Source organism: Symsagittifera roscoffensis, chromosome 2 (genome assembly GCF_963678635.1).
Source record: "Symsagittifera roscoffensis chromosome 2, txSymRosc1.1, whole genome shotgun sequence".
Classification (NCBI taxonomy): domain Eukaryota; kingdom Metazoa; phylum Xenacoelomorpha; order Acoela; family Convolutidae; genus Symsagittifera; species Symsagittifera roscoffensis.
The window spans coordinates 54,401,050-54,419,103 of NC_087063.1; the positions used below are offsets into that span (position 1 = coordinate 54,401,050).

The following is an 18,054-nucleotide window of genomic DNA, read 5'->3' on the forward strand; positions in this document are numbered from 1 at the left end:
CAGGCTTCTTCTCACTTGACCTGGAGGTAACGTGGTTTGCCCCTATGGTCTGGGTTTTTAATTTCAGTGGGACCTTGCTTCTTTTAGCGTTTGAAATTGGATTTTTTCCAGCTGCTAGCAGTTTCCATTGTAGACAAGCGTTTTTTTCATTGCAGCTTTTCCAATTTTTTGTTCAACTAGACGTGTGGCATTTTGAAGGGAAGTGTCAGTCTCAATAAAAATGGGTTAAAAATTCTTCTTTTTGCGCTTGACTTCTTGATAATTTAATTGTTTAAGAGTTATGAGCAGAGTGAATACTCTTATTTAGGTCTTTGTGGGTGATTTGTTTGTTTTTTTTTCAGCAAAAAGTCTTAAAATTTGTTCACGCTAAATGTTGATTTTTTTTTCGCGGCTTGACTTTCTGATTGCTTCTTAATTTCATTTCATTTGCGTAGAAGAAGGCAAACTCCATTTTCAAACAGAAAGATCACGAAAATCAAGTTCGACTTCTTATTTCGAAAATGAAATTTACATATCAATTTTCCCAGCGAAAAATAAATAAATATTGATTCAGTGTTCTTTAATTAAGTTAATTTTATCCAGAAAAGTCAATCATAAATTGTTCTGTAATTACAGAGATTTAAGGCCTTCTTTTTTCTCGGAGATTTGAAAGTTTCGAAGGTTCTTTTTTGAAGGTACGAAAGTTAACTTGCGTTCTTCGACTCTTTTCAACTGTCTATTGGCTCCTTTCTTTAAGGTTTGGAAGTTGAAGTTTAAAAAAAAACACTTTCTGTTTCTTAGCGTTCATGACTTTTTTTCAAACTTTTCCAACTGTCTGTTGGCTATTTTAAAGTTTTTTTCTGTTTCTTAGCGTTCATGACTTTTTTCCAAACTTTTCCAACTGTCTGTTGGCTATTTTAAATTTTATAAGTTGAATTAACAATGAAACAACTACCTGTTAATGAGATATAATACACTAGATTTTTTTAAAGATTTTTAAAATTAATTTGATCAAAACCTTATACTACTGGCATAGCAACCGGCTATCCTTTCTTCTTTAAAAAAATAGGACGTCGTTATTTATTTTTTTAAGTTGTTTGAATGTTTTTCATCTGGTTGTTGGCTATATTCGAGGAATTAAGTCCAAAACAAAAGCTTTAATTTAGTTTGTAATTTGGAAAAGTAAATTTTCAAAACAATGTAGGCTAAGAAGGCTAAACTTAAAGCTTCAGCATAGTGTTTTTCTGGTAACAGAAGACTCTGCTTTAAAATTATTTCGCTCCGTTTTTCTGTAGCTGCAGTTGGTTTCGGATTATGCTGCTTTCCCATTCAGTCCAGCGTCTCATCTAAAACAGAATCTGCTTTAATGACCTTGCTCGCAGAGTTGAGCTGATACTAGCCCGTTTTCAAACAGGATGTAGATGTAATTATATAAGTATTGTGGCCTCAAAAATGAAGCGATACGTTCGAAAAACATAATTTGCTTGTCATTATTTTTGCTTTTCTCAGGAGATAGCTATTACAGGAGACTAAAATTTTTCTTGACTTTTCATAGCACAGCTGAGTTATTTCATCGGTTTCTTTGAGGAAGTATTTTTTTCACAATCCGGTTAAGAAAGAATAATTTCAGAATCGGTGTTAGCTTTGATTTAGAGCACGTTTTAGTTGTTGATTTACCCTGTGAAATAAGCTCTAATTGGTATTAGCCTCATTGTCATTAGGCGTCGACAGAGAGTTAGGTGGCATTAAGTTAGCAGTTACTCTAGTCTGTTTTAACTCTCTGTGGAGACAACGAGTCTCTCGTGAACATTGAAGTCGCCTCTGAAAGTATATAAAAACATTTTGATAAGATTGAGTTTCGATACCAACGTGCTCATGGAGCTGTTTAGCTTAGTCGTATAGCGGATTTTTTGTGTTGCTCGTTCTATAAAGAAATAAGTGTACGGTTTTGTTGGGATTTACTTAATGGTATAATAATTTTTTTTGGCAGTCGATGAACGTAGTTCAGACTCTTTTATAGGTCGCGATAATGTTTTTTTCAGGAAAAGTCTTAGTGTTTTTTAAGGCTCAGACTTACTTTTTCGAGGTTTGATTTTTGATTTCTCTTCAAGCTAATTCATTTCTTTTGTCAAAAGGAAGGCAAATTCCACTATCGAACAGCAAAAGAGTGAAGGTCACAAAAAAGGTGGTTCCACTTCTGGATTCGGCAGTGGAATTTAATCTTCAAATTTTCCAGTGAAATAAAACTTTTGCTTATTGATCACTTTTTGTTAAATTTGGTCAGTTATATCTAAAAATTGTCAATCAAGAACTGTTCTAGAAATTCAAAGAACTTCAGTGTCATCTATTTTTTTCTCAGAAATGCGAAGTGTCAGTATTTTTTTCTTTCGTTGACTCTTGCGTTCATTGTCTCTTTTCGAACTGTCTGTTGGCTATGTTTACACAAGCGTAGCTTGTGTTATAGTATAAACTTTCTTTTTTCCAACCTAAGTCGCAAAAATTGTTGCGACAAAAGGTGTTCATTTTGAAAGTGTTCATTTTGATCCAGCTATTAAGTACAGCCAATGCTAAGGATATTAACACAGACTATTATATTACACATAGCACTTTAGCTTCAAGGCATCATGTATCTGTAGCGTAGAGGTAGGGAAGGAGACCAGGAGCAAAATAAGAAGGTTAGAACCTGGGCAGGGTCGGATGTTTTTAATGAACTGCTTCGTATACTAGTTTAAATGGGTCCGCTCTATAATTTGAGGCATGTTTGACTGGTACTGCTAATGCGTCTTAATTGGCTTGCGTCACTTAGCAATTATGTAGACTCATTATTGGCGTGCGTCTCTTAAGAAATTTTGTAGACTCAAAGTTTTACTCATTCAATTTTTCCCCAGTAGCGTTATCGGTCATATTTTCGCTTGTGTATGCGAAGTGCAACTTCGCTTCTGTGTTAATCTATGTTGCTACCTGATTTCTGAGATACGCTTTCATAATCGCTTCTAGGAAAATTTCATTTTAGCTTGTTCTTTGATACATGTTGCTACGACCAATGAAAACTTTGTATTCCGGCATTTCAGGCACCATGCAAAATCAGGTAACAAAAAATCATCGGAATGGGTCGAGTGATATATCATATTAAAGCCCTTTTAGTCGCGATTCGAACGACATAGAACGAATTTGAAAAATTCATCATCATCAAGCTTTCTTTATTTAGGCACTACTTCTTGTTCCAGTGTTCTTGTTCTTGTTCATATTGACCCAGTGTCAAAAAATCGGTTTGAAATTTTTGAGTTTTAATCTAATTTCGATCAAGTAAAGAATGCGAGCAGGCTTATTATAAATGGATAAGCCATGGAATTTTAATTTCACTCCAGTAAAGACCTTTTTGAAGGTTTTTACTGCCATTTTTGGAACAACATATGCCTAAATTTTAGGTTTTAAGAGCCTTTCATCACACCACGTGCAAAAGAAAACAACACTTCGGCTATCATTGTTTTGTGGAAAGAGAACAATCGGCTATCCTTGTTTTATGGAATGTGTTTCGCTTTGACTGTTCTAGTGGAAATGTTAGTGAAAAAATAGTTTCTCACCTTGACTTCTCCGAGTAGCTTGAGTTGCATCTCTTCTATCCTCTGTTTAGTATCCTCCAACTCAAACTGTAACTTCATGAACACTATCTTGTGCTGCGACTGAAATAAATAATAGACCATTGATGAAAAATTAAAGGGAAAAGGGCAAGGACATGTTAGCATAGAATTGATGTTACGTGCTAATTACCTGCCACCATCATCCCTCTGTTTTTCTGAAAACTCACGACATGCGACTGGTATTTGGTTTCTCATAGCTGCTCTATATTTTGATACTGTGTTGATAATATGTTGATTAACTGTGACATTATTGTGCTTCTCTAATAATTATCTGATAATTTTACCATGGCTGCCAACGTGTTAAGACTCCATTGTGCACAAAAGATGGTAAATTTATAAAATCTGATATCCTTAGCGCAGCACGGTAATATCCTTATTGTTCGTCAAATTGGTTTCAAGTTGAGACCACACGAGGGAAAACTCCTGCATGCGAGCTGTTCAGCGCTTTACATACAACAGCTGTTCTGCTCCTTATTGAGAATAAGGTGCATTTTTCTCTGTTTTTGTAGGCTGGCGAACCAACGGGCGTTCCCCTGACTTGGAATGCTGATATACATGTTCTTGATAATTCAGTATTTGATTGCTATTCACTTACTGATAGCTGTTGATTGTGGTCCTGCTGTGCATCTGCTTCCTTTTCCAACCGCGTGATCACACGTCTGTTCAGGTTGTCAACCTCCCGTCTCAACTTAGTAGCGTGTTCCTCCAGGGGTGCTGTCTTGCGCTTCTCTTCAAAGTACTGCTTCTTCCAGTTGTCACGTGCTAAACACTTGAAAGCTCAAAAAAATGATCTTTGATTTTGAGAACGAAAGGCTCGATATTCTAATCTATAATTAAAAAGAAGCTTTCGCGATTCGCAGTTGATCTATCAAGGACTGTTAGCCTGCTAAGGCATAATCGATGACTTATTTTGCCGGGCAAAGATCGCTTTATGCAACTCGATTCAGATTTTGTTGCGCTCACAACTACGACGTGGTTCATCATAGCAGCTAAATTTAGATTCGACAAGTTAACCTAGCTTTATATTATTGGCGCTTAGACGTCTGATTAATATAACCTTGAGCCCTCTTCTGAGTGGCCTTGACCTGGACACTGAGTGCTTTCCTGACGAGGTCCTCCTGTACCAACTCTATCTCTTTACGCTCCTCTTTTATCCTTGCCAGTTCCTGGAGTTTCTTCTGGACTGAAACACGCTATCATTGAGATGAGTTTAAGTTGTAGCATTTAATGATAGTTTCATAGAAGTGTTGTTTCATAGTGTAGTTTTATTGATATGCAAGGGGGTTATGGCTGCTGAGGTTTTTGCATAGATTTCTTATGTAGATTCCTACAATATCATATTTAGGCACAATAGCTTAAAATTTTTTTAAAAAATCCCGCACTTGCCGCTAATTCCCAATATATTTAAACAACCTCTAGGGAAGCTCAAACTTGTGAATTTACTAATCTTTGCTTAATGGCCTCGTTGTTTTTTGAAGTATTGTGTTTTATTGTTTCCGGTTCGCATGCAATGTTTAAAAACTAGCAACAAATAGAAAGGGTCTGACAGAAAAGGGTTGAATTGGCATTATACGAGTATTGGATAGACAATAGTGGGAAATGTAAACATGCGTACATTCTTCTAATAGATCGGGCGTCTTAGCCCTCGGAAACTTCATTTTTGGGGGACTACTTCCCGGTCTAGAGGTGTCACCTTCTGCGTTCATCTAAACAGGAAGTTATACTCGCTATTATTGGAATAAATGGTCAAGTTTGAATTAAATGTTTTATTTTTCATTATGGAATTGATGAAAAGGTTTTGGATTAGAGTCATTTTGTTGGGACATGGCTCATGTCAAGTCAGTTGAAAAAGTTCCGAAGACATCATTTTTACAGCAAAAATGTTCTTGAGCACGGTTTTCTTGATTAGTTCTGAAAAATGTCAAGGTACGATTTTCTTATTTTACTTGTCCTTGTCGACTGATGGCATTTTCTCTCTCCGTCTTAAGTTGCTCTTTTTCCTCCTTGGCAAGTCGCGCTTTTTCTCTCTTCATCTCCTGGAAAAATTAGTAGAGTCATTGAAATCAAGAATATTGTCTGGAGTTTTAGTAAATAGTTTGCGGGGAAATAATATTTCCCCGTGTTAGTGACTCGTTGATGAGTAGTTTTTGGCAGAAAAGAAAATTTTTAAAGAGAATGTTTAATTAGAAAATGAATTCGTTACATTCAGATTTTCAGCCAGTTTAGCGTTGGAGAGCTCGTACCATTTTTGCTTTTTGGATGAAGTTTTGCTGAAACATTTTCATTCCACATGATCAAACTAAAAAGAATGCTGAGATGGATAATTGAACATAAGAAACAACGAGGCTTCTCCTATTGCGGCGAAGCCCTAAATGTTCCAACTACCCTTTAATTTCTGGAATAATTTTGATTTAAAAAATGTTGATCATTAGATAATCATATTTTCTGAAATTTTTTAGCCCAGAAACTATGTAAACCACAAAGTGATGTATTTACCTTAGCGATAAGCAAGGTATTACAATCGGGTACTAAATTTTTTTCCCGTACAAGACTCAGTTCACAGAATGGTCAAAATGGGAATAAGTGTAATACAAAATATCAACTGCTGATGTAATAGCATCGTTAGTGTATTGGTTGCATATGTGCCTTGGGTGTAATTTAAATGTTCTTGCTGAGTATTTTTTGGTTTCAACGATTTTCTGCGCTTGAGGTCGGTCGGCTTTAATTATGTCGGCTTAGTTTCCTTTTTTTTTCGTTGGTATTATTTTAGAACTTTTCGAAGAATTTTGAAAAAGTCTAATTCAACCTCACAGACCCGTGATGAAACGAAAAAAAAAACCTGAAAAATTTTGTCCTGAAGTATGTTTTTTGTCTTAGCTCATTTAACACATTTGGTCTAAACCTTTGTTCCTTTTTGTTGTGCGAACAGCTGTGTTTGTTAAGTTCTTTTTGGTGCAGGTAATATAGTGTTCTAGTGTTCGTTCGTCTAAATATAATTTTTTTGTTTTTTTTTGTCAACAACTGATTTTTCATTGCTTTCTAGCATGTTGTTTGGGAAGTTAACCGTTTTGTTTGATTTGCTTGTTATTAAGAAAGTCTGATTTTTGCGCAGTTTTGATTTGAACCAACTTTTGCCTTTTTGGAACAACTTCTTTAGCTGTTTAAATTGCCGCGAACAAGTCAATAGCACGAAAAATAGGGCGCAGTAATTGTCATCAATTGGCAATTCTTAAATTCCCTTAACTGTACGAAAAAGATTGCAGGTAAATGCTTTTTAAGTTTAAGCAGAAGACGTCAATAGCTTACAGGTGATATGAAAAATCCATCAAAAAAGACTCGAATCGAAATTTGTCTGAAGAAATAAAAATCATACCGAGCACGAAGGGGCGGTCACTTTCTTTTCGAAAGCCGGAAAAACAAACGAATGCTGAGATACAAATTTGTATACTTTGTGTGCATCTACATAACTTGTTAAAAATGACCTATAAGACAGATAGAATTTTTACTTGTTGATAATTTTGTTTAGAGATTCGCAAAAAGTTCATACAGACTGGCACAATCAATCAAAAAGCAATTCGCCTATCTTGATTAAATCGTCCATTCACATTAAATGCTCTGCACAATCTTCAAAATTGAGATTTGCCTGAAGAAGTAGCCTTCGCGTGCAGCGTTTTTCGAAATTGATCGATTACTTCTCAATTATTCATTTTTATCTGTCTGAGCTTTTTCAACCAATTATAAGCTCAGATAAAATGTATGGTTATATATTTTTATGAGCCTATAAATATAAAAGGTTGTCACACTATGAATACACCAGGACCAACAAATGTTTCGCTTCTAAAAAATAACCACCTTTTTTAAGTTCAGATTGCTTATTCTACTTCGTCATTTTTTTCACATTGGTGCTATAGGAACTACTTCAGTTCCTCTTTGAAGATAGTGAACACCAATTTGAATGCCGTTGATTTTTTTGTGTTAACGGAAAGCTAGTGACTGTACCTTCTGCATGGAGTCCTTCTCTTTTTCCAGTTGTTGTTTTTCCAACTCCATCTTGGCTCTCTCTATGTCTCGCTCCTTGTCAGCCAGCTTCCTTTCCTCTTCACTCAATTTCTGCCGTAGCTGCGCTTCTTGCTCCTGAAATACACAATTTACATTCTCTAGTTAGCTGGTTTGGCTTTAGGGAATATCTTTATGAACCCACAAAGACATTTGAGTTGGTATAATTTTAATGTTGTGTTTTGAATGTTTTGGAGCCAGAGATTCTATTGTTAAAGTTTCCAGTATTATTCATTGTGGTAAGAAATCAATTGTCTTAAATAGCTCTTGAAAATTGTTTAAGTTTTGACTTTTTGCCTTGACTCTCAATTGTATAGCCGGGCCCTTCAGTGACTGGAGCTAGCAAGATGAACATAAAAAACACTATGCAATTGCTAGTGAACACATTGCTATCAAAGTTTTCTTTTTCTTGCAAAATCTCATACAATTTCAGCTATCAAAGACTGCTATCACCTTTTTGCAACGACTGAGTAATCAGTTCATTTTTCAAGCCTGATTATGTCAGGCGACTTCCTGTGTGAAATCGAAGTTGCCGTGACACTAATGACTTGATTACGTATGGCTCACCTGACTGTCAGCTGTGCTTATACTGTTAGCTACTCATATAACTGGGAAATCCCGTTTTCAATGCCCTAAGTATTCCATGCTCGGAAGGAAAAATAATGCAATTTAGTTTTCGTGTTGCACATATCTATACGGAACGGATTTTGGCTATATGAATCGAATAAATTCTAAACTCATGGAAGCTAACTTCAAAAATTGACTGTTCTGCATTTTTTTCACTGGTGAGAGTGAACTGTGTAATTGTAGCTCACCCTTATTTCCTTCTCCATCTGCTGTCTTTTGGCATTGAATGCTTTCTCTTTCTCCCTCAGCAAGTCATCCATCTCCTTCTGCTGTTTGAACACCTCCTGCTGCTGCTCCCTAAGCAATGCGATATAGTTAGAGCAATCTAGCTCTCTAACCAATACAAATAAATAAACATAGAATCATTTTTAAATTATAATTTTGAAAAGTTTTCGGAGGGCTCTGGGTTTTCACCGATAAAACGTATTTATGGTTCGAGAAGTATTTTAATGAGGCGGTTGTTTTTTTTCTAAAGTTTCACATTTTTCCAGTAGTTTTTTGGAAAAAAATCTTTAAAAAAACTACAGAAAATTTAAACCTTAACTGATCTTCTGCTTTTAGACATACCATACAAGTCAGATTTTCTAAACTGAATGAGTTTATATTTGATTTGGTGAAAGGAAGTTTATTGAAGTCTTTTAGAATCTTCATTTAATGAGGCTAGTAATCCCTTCTTTATGAGTAATTCCTACACCACCAGATCGAGTACATCTCTTCTGAAGAAATTTTATTAATTATTCCAATCCCATTTTGAAAGGAACACTTGTGCAAATCCTTCTATTATTGTTTTTTGAAATTTCCAAGACGGTTTTGAGCAATAGATGAACTCATGCTCAAGACAAATTTTATATTATGATTTTCGTGAACCCAGAATCATGCTCAGCACGGTAGCTTTTTTGGTTAAATGAGGAAAGGCTGTTTCCGAAGAGGAAATTTTGGAGTTCGAACGTAGAGATCATGCAATCCAGATAAAAACTATAGGTCCAACGAAATATTTGTTCAATATATGGCTAAAACTAAGATTTGAAAAAGATACCACTTGATACTTACATTTCAGCTTCGTGTTTCATTCTATAATTAACTATTTATTAGATGATTATTGGTCCGCAAAAGTGAAGTTAAAAACGCTAGAAAAGTCTATACCTTTCAATGTTCCTTGTCATGTCGTTCATCGCTTTCTCCTGTCGATCTTTCTGCTCCTGCAACTCTCTTTCCATTTGATATTTGCTGTCCTCTAACTTCCGCTGAAATAAGTTCTATCTTTGCGTACGATTTTAAAGAAATAAAAAATAAAAAAGATTTCAAGCCTTATTTACCCTTGCGAAAAGCAAGGGTGTTGGAACCGGGTACTGGACGTTTTTCCCGTAAAAAACTTTGTTCACATGAACTTAAGTTATTAGTCACTCCATATATGTTTTTTTTTCGTCAAGAAGACATTTTCAGTTTTTAAGAGTCGATGAACGTAGTTCTTACTTTTAGATAGTTCGCGATGATTTTTTTTGGGAAGTCTTGAATTTTGTTCAAGCTCAAATTTACTTTTTCGCGGTTTCACTTTGATTTTTCTCTAGTTCAGTACATTTCTTTTGGTAAAAAGAAGGCAAACTCCTCTGCCAAACAGCAAAAGTATAAAAGTACAAAAAATTATGATCGACTTCTAGTTTCGAAAGTGGAAATTAGTTTTCAGATTTTCCAGCGAAATTAAAATTTTAGCTATTGATAGAGTTTTCTCAAATAACGTTAATTTTATAATCATAATTTTTTCTTTGAAAATGGAAAGATTTTTTCTTTGAAATTGGAAAGTTTTTTTCTTGGAAAAGTTGAGATTTTTTTCTTTGAAATTGGAAAATTTTCCAAAACACAAGTCAGTGTTTTTTTTTGTTTACTTGCGTTCATTGGCTCTTTTCCAACTGTCTGTTGGCTATGTTTCTATTTTCGTTTTAATTTTCAGTTTTTCTTTCTATTTGACTTTGAAAAGGTTTTTGACTTGCACTATCGGCTGATTGGTCCCATATTGGGTCGTTTGATGAGCAAGAAATTTTTGAATCTAAATGTTTGGAAGGAAGAATTAAAAACTTTTTTGAGTTTCTAAGTTTGCTTATAAAAGCACATTTTTTTCGGCTCAATGGGTGCCTGCGCAAGAATTACAGGCGTTTTTACCTAGTTCCGAGTTTTTTTTTGGTGCAAACTTTCGCTTCGAACGTGTTACACCTGCTTAAAATTAGTAACAATAACAACGAAATTGACGGAAAAAGTTCATGGTTTCGAATGCTGTCTGGACCTGTTCTTTTGAAACAGGAGTTTTTGCGCCTGACGAAAATTTGTCTGGCTATTGTTTACCTGCTCATTTTCATTCAACTGAGTTGCCACAACGAAGAGTTTGCCTCTCATTTAAAGGTTTTTCAATATCATTCAAAACTATTTCAATCTATAATGATTATGGGGCAGCGATAGTTATCGCGTTCCAAGAAATTTAGCAGAATTTTTTTTGATATTTGATTTTTTACAAATTCTTTTTACGATCATTAAAAGTTTTTTAAAATTTTTTAATTGTGTTGAATTTTTTTCTTCGAACAAAGTAATGCTTTTTGTCTTTTCTTGAGTTTATAGAATGTATGATTCTTCCCGGTTACAATCATTTGAAAAATATATCACGGCATCTATCCTTTTTTTGCGCATATGTTTTGTCCGCCGCCTGGTTTGATTTTGTTGCGTGGGCTTGTATGAATCATCGGGGTAAGAGAATGACTTGATCGTTTTTACGCTTTAATTCTGGCATTTGTTTTTTTTGTGTGGCAATTTCTTTCTTTTGTTTTTTCTACTCAATCATGATGGTCGGAACAACTGGTTCTGCTTGTTTGGTTTGAGTTTTAATTTAAGGTGTTGACAGACAATTTAATTTTCAAAAAGCTAAATATTTTGAATTTTTTGAATATCTTATCTATTATATATTTAAGTGTGAGCTTCACTATCTCGCCACATTTAAGGTTTTTCAACATATTATTTTTGCATGTTTGACAAAAGAATTTTGTCACGTTTAGGTTTTATCGTATATTGCAATGGTTAAGATTTTTTTCAATTTTCCAGTTTGAATTCAGTGTTTATTTCACCGAATTTAAAATAAGCATCCCAATAGTCGGATGCTGTTAGCGTTCCCCAGGGGTTACGATTTGGGCCTCCAGCAATGAATTCCCAAATCCTGTTAGTGTAAGAGCTACGACGAGATGTTTTCAAAAATTTTCAGAAAACTCAAATTACAAAGAAAATACGAAACTTGAAATTCCCAGCCTTGTAATTGGGTGCTTTCAGAGTACTCAGAAGGATTGCGCATCTTAACTCTAAATATCACTGCTCAAATATTTGTAATTATCGAAATGTGACGTGTCTTATGATTTCTCAGAAAACTTAGATTTTTAAAATTCCAAAAAATTGAAATCCCCATCCTTGTAGTTGGGTAATGTGAGGGTTACTCTCAGGAGTTTCAGTTTGCAATTCTTGCGTCCAATTGCAACTGCTCAAATGCTCCCGAGATAAGACGTTTGTTGTCTTTTTTTTTAAATTGTTCAAAGAATTTAGATATACAAAATATCATGAAATTTGAAGCCACCATCTTCATAGTGAGGCTCTGTCAGGGTAATCTCAGGGTTTGCGAATTTCGCTTCCTAATATGACTGCTCAAATCTTGTAGTTTTTGAGTTATGACGTTTTTGTGATTTTTTCAAAAAAAATTTCAGAAAACTTGAATTCAATTTTTTTTATTTGAAATTCCTAACCCTGTAGTTGGGGGCTGTCAGAACACTCCCAGGGATTGCGAATCTTGCCTCCAAATTTGACTGCTCAAATCATTAGTTTGCGAGGTATGATGTTTTTGGTCAAGTTTTTGTAATAACACAATTTTTATCCTAAGTCAATAATGAAAACGGCCTTAAATTGAACTGTCTGATAGGAAAGAAAAAAATGTTTTTTTTAAATTCCAGCGGAACAGAAACTTATATATTGAGCAATTGGTCCTTTTTTTCTCGAGTCAGTTGTCCGTCAAAAAAATTTTGGGAACTGGATTATGATTTGAATTGTTTGAGTGAGATCGATGGTTCTGGATTTTCATATAGGTGTTAAGAATTGACAATGGGACGATATCTACATAAGCCGTGTTACTGACTTGTTGTTCGGCCAGTCGTTTCTCCAGATCTCTAAGTGCTTGTTCCTGCTCCATCTCCACTTTGCGTCTCTTCTCCTCTAACTTCCTCTCCTTCTCTTCTTTCTTTCTCTCTAGCTCCCTTTCCTGCTTGGCCAACTGCTTCTCACGCTCCTCCAAAGACGCCTCCTGTTTCCTGTTTCGATGCAACAAATGAGATTTTAGATTAAATTATAGTTCTTGAAAAAAACGAATTGTAATGTGTAACAAAACTTTTTGAGAGGAATTACAAAGTGCCATTGATTTTTCTAAAACCCCATTTTTACCAAAATCGGTTGGTTGGATAGAAATTTTGTATAACAATCAGTCAAATTCGTTACCTTTTTGCATATAACTGTAAAAAAAAAACTTGATGCATGCATTTTTGCTGAAATGTTTTCGTGCTTTCAAATATAATGCGCAGTTCAATCCAGGCTACAGCTAAAAAGCTTGAACTTGATGTTTTCATTTAAACCTATCGTGACTTCTAATCTAGCTAAGGTAACAGTTGCTAAGGTTACAAAGTTTGTTTTAATCTAGAGATGCCTTGCCTCACCTTAGCTCTTTCATTTGTGCGATTTGTTCCTCGTTCTTTTTGTGTTGCGAACGAGAAGTGGATTTTGCTTTCTTCCTGTAATTTTTAGGAACAAAATAAGTGCAAGATTCAAATGCAAAACGAGGACTGGGAAAGATCATTGGGTTGGTTTCAAAGTACCTAAATCAAATTGAGGGTATTTACGTTTTTGTAAACTTACCCAGCTGATGATTGTGAACTAGCTGTAGTTGGACGGTCTTCCTCTTCATTCTGAAACTCAGAGCCATCTTCCATGCCCCCTGCTGTGTCCATACCATGTACTATATGACCATTATGGTTCTCTTGTCCTGGTGGCATTGACAAAGGAACCGGGTCTACATAAAGTGCACCTTGCGGACCCATAGCTGTTTCGGGAGGACTAGCACTCATAGGCGGTCCATAGTCCATAGGGTATCCAACTCTTTTTGCTGGCTGATATCCACCATAGCCCGGGAAAAACTCGCTTTGAGGAGGGAACACACGATTGTCTTGCACATTTTGACTTTGCATTCTGTATCCGGTTCTGTTTGTCGGGTAGCCCATTGTTGGTTGTCGACCGTATTGGTTACCCATTGAGGGTGTTCCTGCAAAGTGTCGACCTCTAAGGTTACTTTGATCGGGCCCTTGGTGGTAGTGGCTGTTGTAATCACCGCCCATCATTGGATTCATGGACTGTTGAGGCACCCCATAAAACTGGTCCATCTGATATCCCCTGCCCGTTGCCCCTCCCCCACCACGATACTGAGACTGGTGACTAGGAGGGGGATAGTGTGGTTGTCCTTGAGGCATGTATCCCACCTGATTGTGATGCATGGCTGCTGCCGCCTGTTGGGAGTGGTGCATGGGAACGTACTTGTGTTGCGGAATCTGAGCTAAGGGAGGAATGTTGCGCGGGTTTTTGTTTCTTCTACCTGGAGCCATGAGTCTCTCACGCGTCATCAAGAAAAGCTCAGGAGCGTAGGCCTAAAATATTCCGTTTAGATGCAGAATATTCAGTTTTGTTTTTCGTTCTATTGTTACGTTCCAAAATTTTAGGCTGTTAGCTCCATTTTATTGAGAAAATTACGAAACTACAGATTTGTTATTAATTATTAGCGTTCGCTTTTCAACAGTCAATTTCGAACAAAATTAACTCTTGAGACGGAATCGATTATTTATGTTTTCTGGACTGAATTTAGTTTCACGTTGGAGATGGCGTGAAAACCAAAAGGTTTTGTTGATCTTATTTGAAGTAATTGCCAGTGAGATCTTACAAAAGGGGGAAGGAAGTTTTTGACTTTGAGCTGGCCCTCCTGTTGGTCTTTGACTAGGGTGAGTGCACGGCCAACACTCTTAAGGAACACGAACTGCTGGGGTAGGATGCCTCCCGACTGGGTCACTTGGTCTATCAAAACTGCACGAAGATCCAGCAGTCTCGTTTCGGGGTAGACCCTAATTGCATCATTGTAATATTTGCGTGCCCAATTCATGAGTATGATGGTTTTGTTTAATTATTTGTTCATGTTGGAGATAGTAAGACTAGGAAGATTTTGTCTCGGTTGGCATGTATCAAACTTGATGTTTTTGTTAGAATGGTTTACATCAAGTATTAGGTTCATTGATAGTTGTTCCGAATAGATCTGGAACCATCTAGCACTGAAATTTGAAGCCATTGTCGTTTTATTGGGTCTCACCTGATAAAGCCGACTGAAGTAGTGAAGTTCATGACTGTGTTGAAGGCGCAATTGTGAGTGTCGTCCCAGTACTCCGGTGGCACGATGTACACGTGCAGATCTGTCAGCTGAAAAGTTAATGAAATTGGCTACTCAAACACCAATATCACAGAGTATTTATAGTTACTCTTAAATCATGGTAAGAGTATTTGTTTACGTTATCAGGACTTATCTATCTACCATAACAACTAAAATAAAGTGCTATCTGATCTGAAAAGGATAATGCCACTATTGATTACTCAAAAACTCTTGATAATTTTTGATGCTATACAGAATAAATGATTGCTAATGATTTGAGGAAGAAATGTCGGGTGTCTATATGTCGGTTTACATCTTCGCTGCTGAAAGTAGACATGCGTTTGATGAGTTTGATCTTCTTGGGTGCTCTGTCCGAAGGGGGCTGATGATCTTTCTCGTCCACCAGATAAGTCGGTCCCTCCAATCGAGATACCTCTATTGTCGTTACGTTATCAGCACCATAGTCTGTGTCTTCTTCTGTCATGTAGTTTTGTCGCTCATTGTTTGTGTTTGTTTGTTCATAGTCTTGGTCAGTCTGAATGGAAATGTTGTTCACGTGTTTCTTCGCGCTGTCTGTATCAACTTCTCCATTTTGCACGGCGGTGTCCTGTTTGGAACGAGTCTTCGAACCACTTTCCGTCTTTTCACTATCGGTTCCAACCTGATCAGTATTATTACCTCTGCTGTAATTTTGGCCCGCATCTTTGTTTTCTGGTCTTTCGGGGATTGTTTCTGGAACATCAATTTTATCCCTGGAATATTGGAACCCAGAACTAGCGCCAGCAACTGAGTAAATTGGTCCATCGAGTACAGAATTGGATTCATTATCAGTCGCCGTCTGCGTGGAGCTGCTCTTACCATGCAGTGTGGTAAGAGTATAATGTTTAAGTAGCATCTTCTGTTGTGCAATCGAATTGATGTTTTTAGTCTCACTTAGTAGCACACTAATATTTGGAGGATAGTCTTCTTGGTTCTGAGAGTCAGACGATCTAGTTCCTGTGTGGTTTACTGGATTGTGGTTATAGTGATGTAACGATGGCGAAGGTATTTTGGTGTAGGAGGTATTGCTGGAACGAGTAGATGAAGTTCCGGTTCGCCCATCAGGTTGAAATGTATGGGACAAACTGTTTCGGGTTTTGTCGCTGGTTTTCACTGCAGAACAACGCAATTTTGGCTTTATTGCCATGCCTATCATTTTAATACTACGTCTTAAGCGTACAATATATTCTTACGTTTTCATTTAAACGGTTCTTTTGTTTGCTGATTGTTTGTTATGGAAATGTTCAAATATGGAAATATTCAAATAAAATTCATTTAAAAATTATTCGCTCTACTTGACAACAAGTTTGTATATTTGCATGGCAATAAACTATTCCAATTCATAAATCGGCCTTACGGTTGGCGTTTTTGAAAACGATTGCGTTGCGCTCATATTTACTTAATGGTTTCTGATCTTGCAAAGTTGGAGTTGGATAACTTAGGGAGTTAAGACTCTTGTTCAAATCGTTTTGACTAAACGTCGGAAGGCTTCGCACTGCTTCGCTTAATGAGTCATGTTTTCGATTTTTCTCTATAGCTGGTGGATCCAAGGGATATTCTACAGGTGGACTCGGTGGTTGGTTGCTTCCGAAGTTAACCAAATGAGGTGCGAATGATTTGCGAGGGCTAACACTTGGCTTGTAGTTGTAGTAGAATCTGGGATCCGGTTTAGTAGACCGAGAGGAATTGTTCTCTGATTTTTCGTGTGCAAAAAACGAACTTCCGAGAATTTTTTGCTTAATCTTCATCGCTCCATAATTGTTTCCTCAAAAATGTTTTTATTAAGGAGGTCAAAATTACCAACTGCTAAAAATCGCGTAGAAAAAGTTGTAAGTAATGCAGCTTAGCAAACGATATTTCTAACTATGTAGGTTCGCTTTAGTTGATATTTTTAAAAGTTTTCATTTAAAAAAATGTTCTTGTTTTAAGTAATATTCCATGCGAGTGGACTGCTTTGCTGTGTTTGTTTTTTTTGAGCTGTTAGATACAAGAATTTTTTTTTGATAACTAATCATTAGTAGTATAGCCACCTGCCGCATTTAGAAGCAGATTAAACAATTCCTCGAGATTTTTCCATCTACCGTGCTTGTTCAAATGAAATGTTTGAGGCTTGTTTGTGTGGTTTGATGTGTAAATACTAATGTTGTTTCAGGCCGTATTGGAGACTGATTAACCAAAACAAAGCTATTGATTATGTACTATTTGTAAAATCCAGAAAGCTCTTCCTCGAAAACTTGAATGCATTAAAACTTTCTGGCTGTACATTTAGTACGTAATCCGTAAAAAGGTGCTGCATGTTTTTTTGTGCAATCATTTGGTCATTCAATCCGATCAATCAACTCATTGGGCTGAAAAATTGATAAACTTATTCAGGGTTCTGGAAAAGCTATTTGTGGTTTAGCGTATTAATGGTCGAAACACTCGTCAATTTCTCTGCAGTTCGTGTTTAAAGGAAAAATCGAGGAAAATTTCGAAAAATGAAAAAAATTCAACTTGTTTTAAGCTTGTATCCCATAACTTGTTGCTATGATTACACTGGTCAGAATTTTTAGCTACTTGAACAGTAACCGACTGCTCTTTTAAAACGCCGTGAAATACGAACATTTATCATACCTGCTCTGAAGTGGGTCGATCGAAAGGGTTCATCATGAAGTCAGGCATGGGATTGGGGGAGAACTCCCGGTAGTGTTCAGCGCCCCCTGTCCTCGCAGTTGAGAAATCGCCTTTGCCCTTTCCTTCTTTGTCCTTTCGCGATTTCTTACTTTTGCGGGTGCTCTTATGGTGGGTGGGGATGGGAACATCATCTTCGTAATAAGCACCGTCCACTGCCAAAGACATGTTTTCAGTGCACGGAAGTTGTAAAACGTCGACGAATTTAGCCGAAAGGCCGTGTTTTTTAAGTTACGCGAGTTGTCTATTCTAACTTTGCAGGTAGTTTTTAAAACTGGATTTTGTTTGAAATTTAGGACGAAGAAATTTTTTGACTACGGTATGGCGTTTTGATGAGTTATATTCTAAATAATAAGTTATAGAAGTTTTAGAACGTTTTTACGAAAATCGAATATTGCTGCGTTTGGCCGGCACGTGCGTGTAAACAACAATATGATGATGAAAAAGTGCGAAGCCTGTTTTGTGGTTGATTCTTTTGAAGCAGCAAATCGAAACGTTTAATTGTAGAAAGTTATGAATAAACTGGTTTGGTTTGTACATATATCGGTTTCAACACGTCAACGATTA

The 18,054-nt window shown here is 36.4% G+C and overlaps 1 protein-coding gene across 7 annotated transcripts; it reads right to left on the minus strand.

Annotated features, from left to right (window-relative positions):
* Positions 1-1,145: 1,145 nt before the first annotated feature.
* On the minus strand, positions 1,146-17,915 carry LOC134839149 (trichohyalin-like). 7 transcript variants are annotated; one of them, XM_063854602.1, is made up of 19 exons: positions 16,217-16,813; positions 15,092-15,930; positions 14,722-14,828; positions 14,302-14,479; positions 13,230-14,011; positions 13,031-13,105; positions 12,460-12,631; positions 9,447-9,547; positions 9,354-9,374; positions 8,492-8,600; positions 7,620-7,754; positions 5,864-5,890; positions 5,567-5,656; positions 5,236-5,326; positions 4,678-4,803; positions 4,216-4,382; positions 3,564-3,662; positions 1,657-1,800; positions 1,146-1,325 (listed from the first exon to the last, which is right to left on the minus strand). In XM_063854602.1, exons 1-18 carry the CDS (start codon positions 16,563-16,565, stop codon positions 1,672-1,674), a joined length of 3,597 nt encoding a protein of 1,198 aa, XP_063710672.1. In that variant the 5' UTR covers positions 16,566-16,813; the 3' UTR covers positions 1,146-1,325; positions 1,657-1,671. The 7 variants fall into 7 exon arrangements, with proteins under 7 accessions (XP_063710672.1, XP_063710669.1, XP_063710676.1 ...); XM_063854599.1 differs by having other exon boundaries at positions 16,175-16,813; XM_063854606.1 differs by lacking the exons at positions 15,092-15,930; positions 16,217-16,813 and adding an exon at positions 17,431-17,915.
* Between the last annotated feature and the right edge of the window lie 139 nt (positions 17,916-18,054).

Bases quoted from the DNA above. Each gene is read 5' to 3' on its own strand.
- LOC134839149 (XM_063854599.1), bottom strand. From the start codon at position 16,565: ATGAAGATTAAGCAAAAAATTCTCGGAAGTTCGTTTTTTGCACACGAA. The intron at 12,632-13,030 runs GTGAGGCAAGGC...GCATCGAAACAG, and splicing joins GCACAAATGAAAGAGCTAAG to GAAACAGGAGGCGTCTTTGG. The intron at 3,663-4,215 runs GTAAGTGAATAG...TATTTATTTCAG, and splicing joins ACCACAATCAACAGCTATCA to TCGCAGCACAAGATAGTGTT.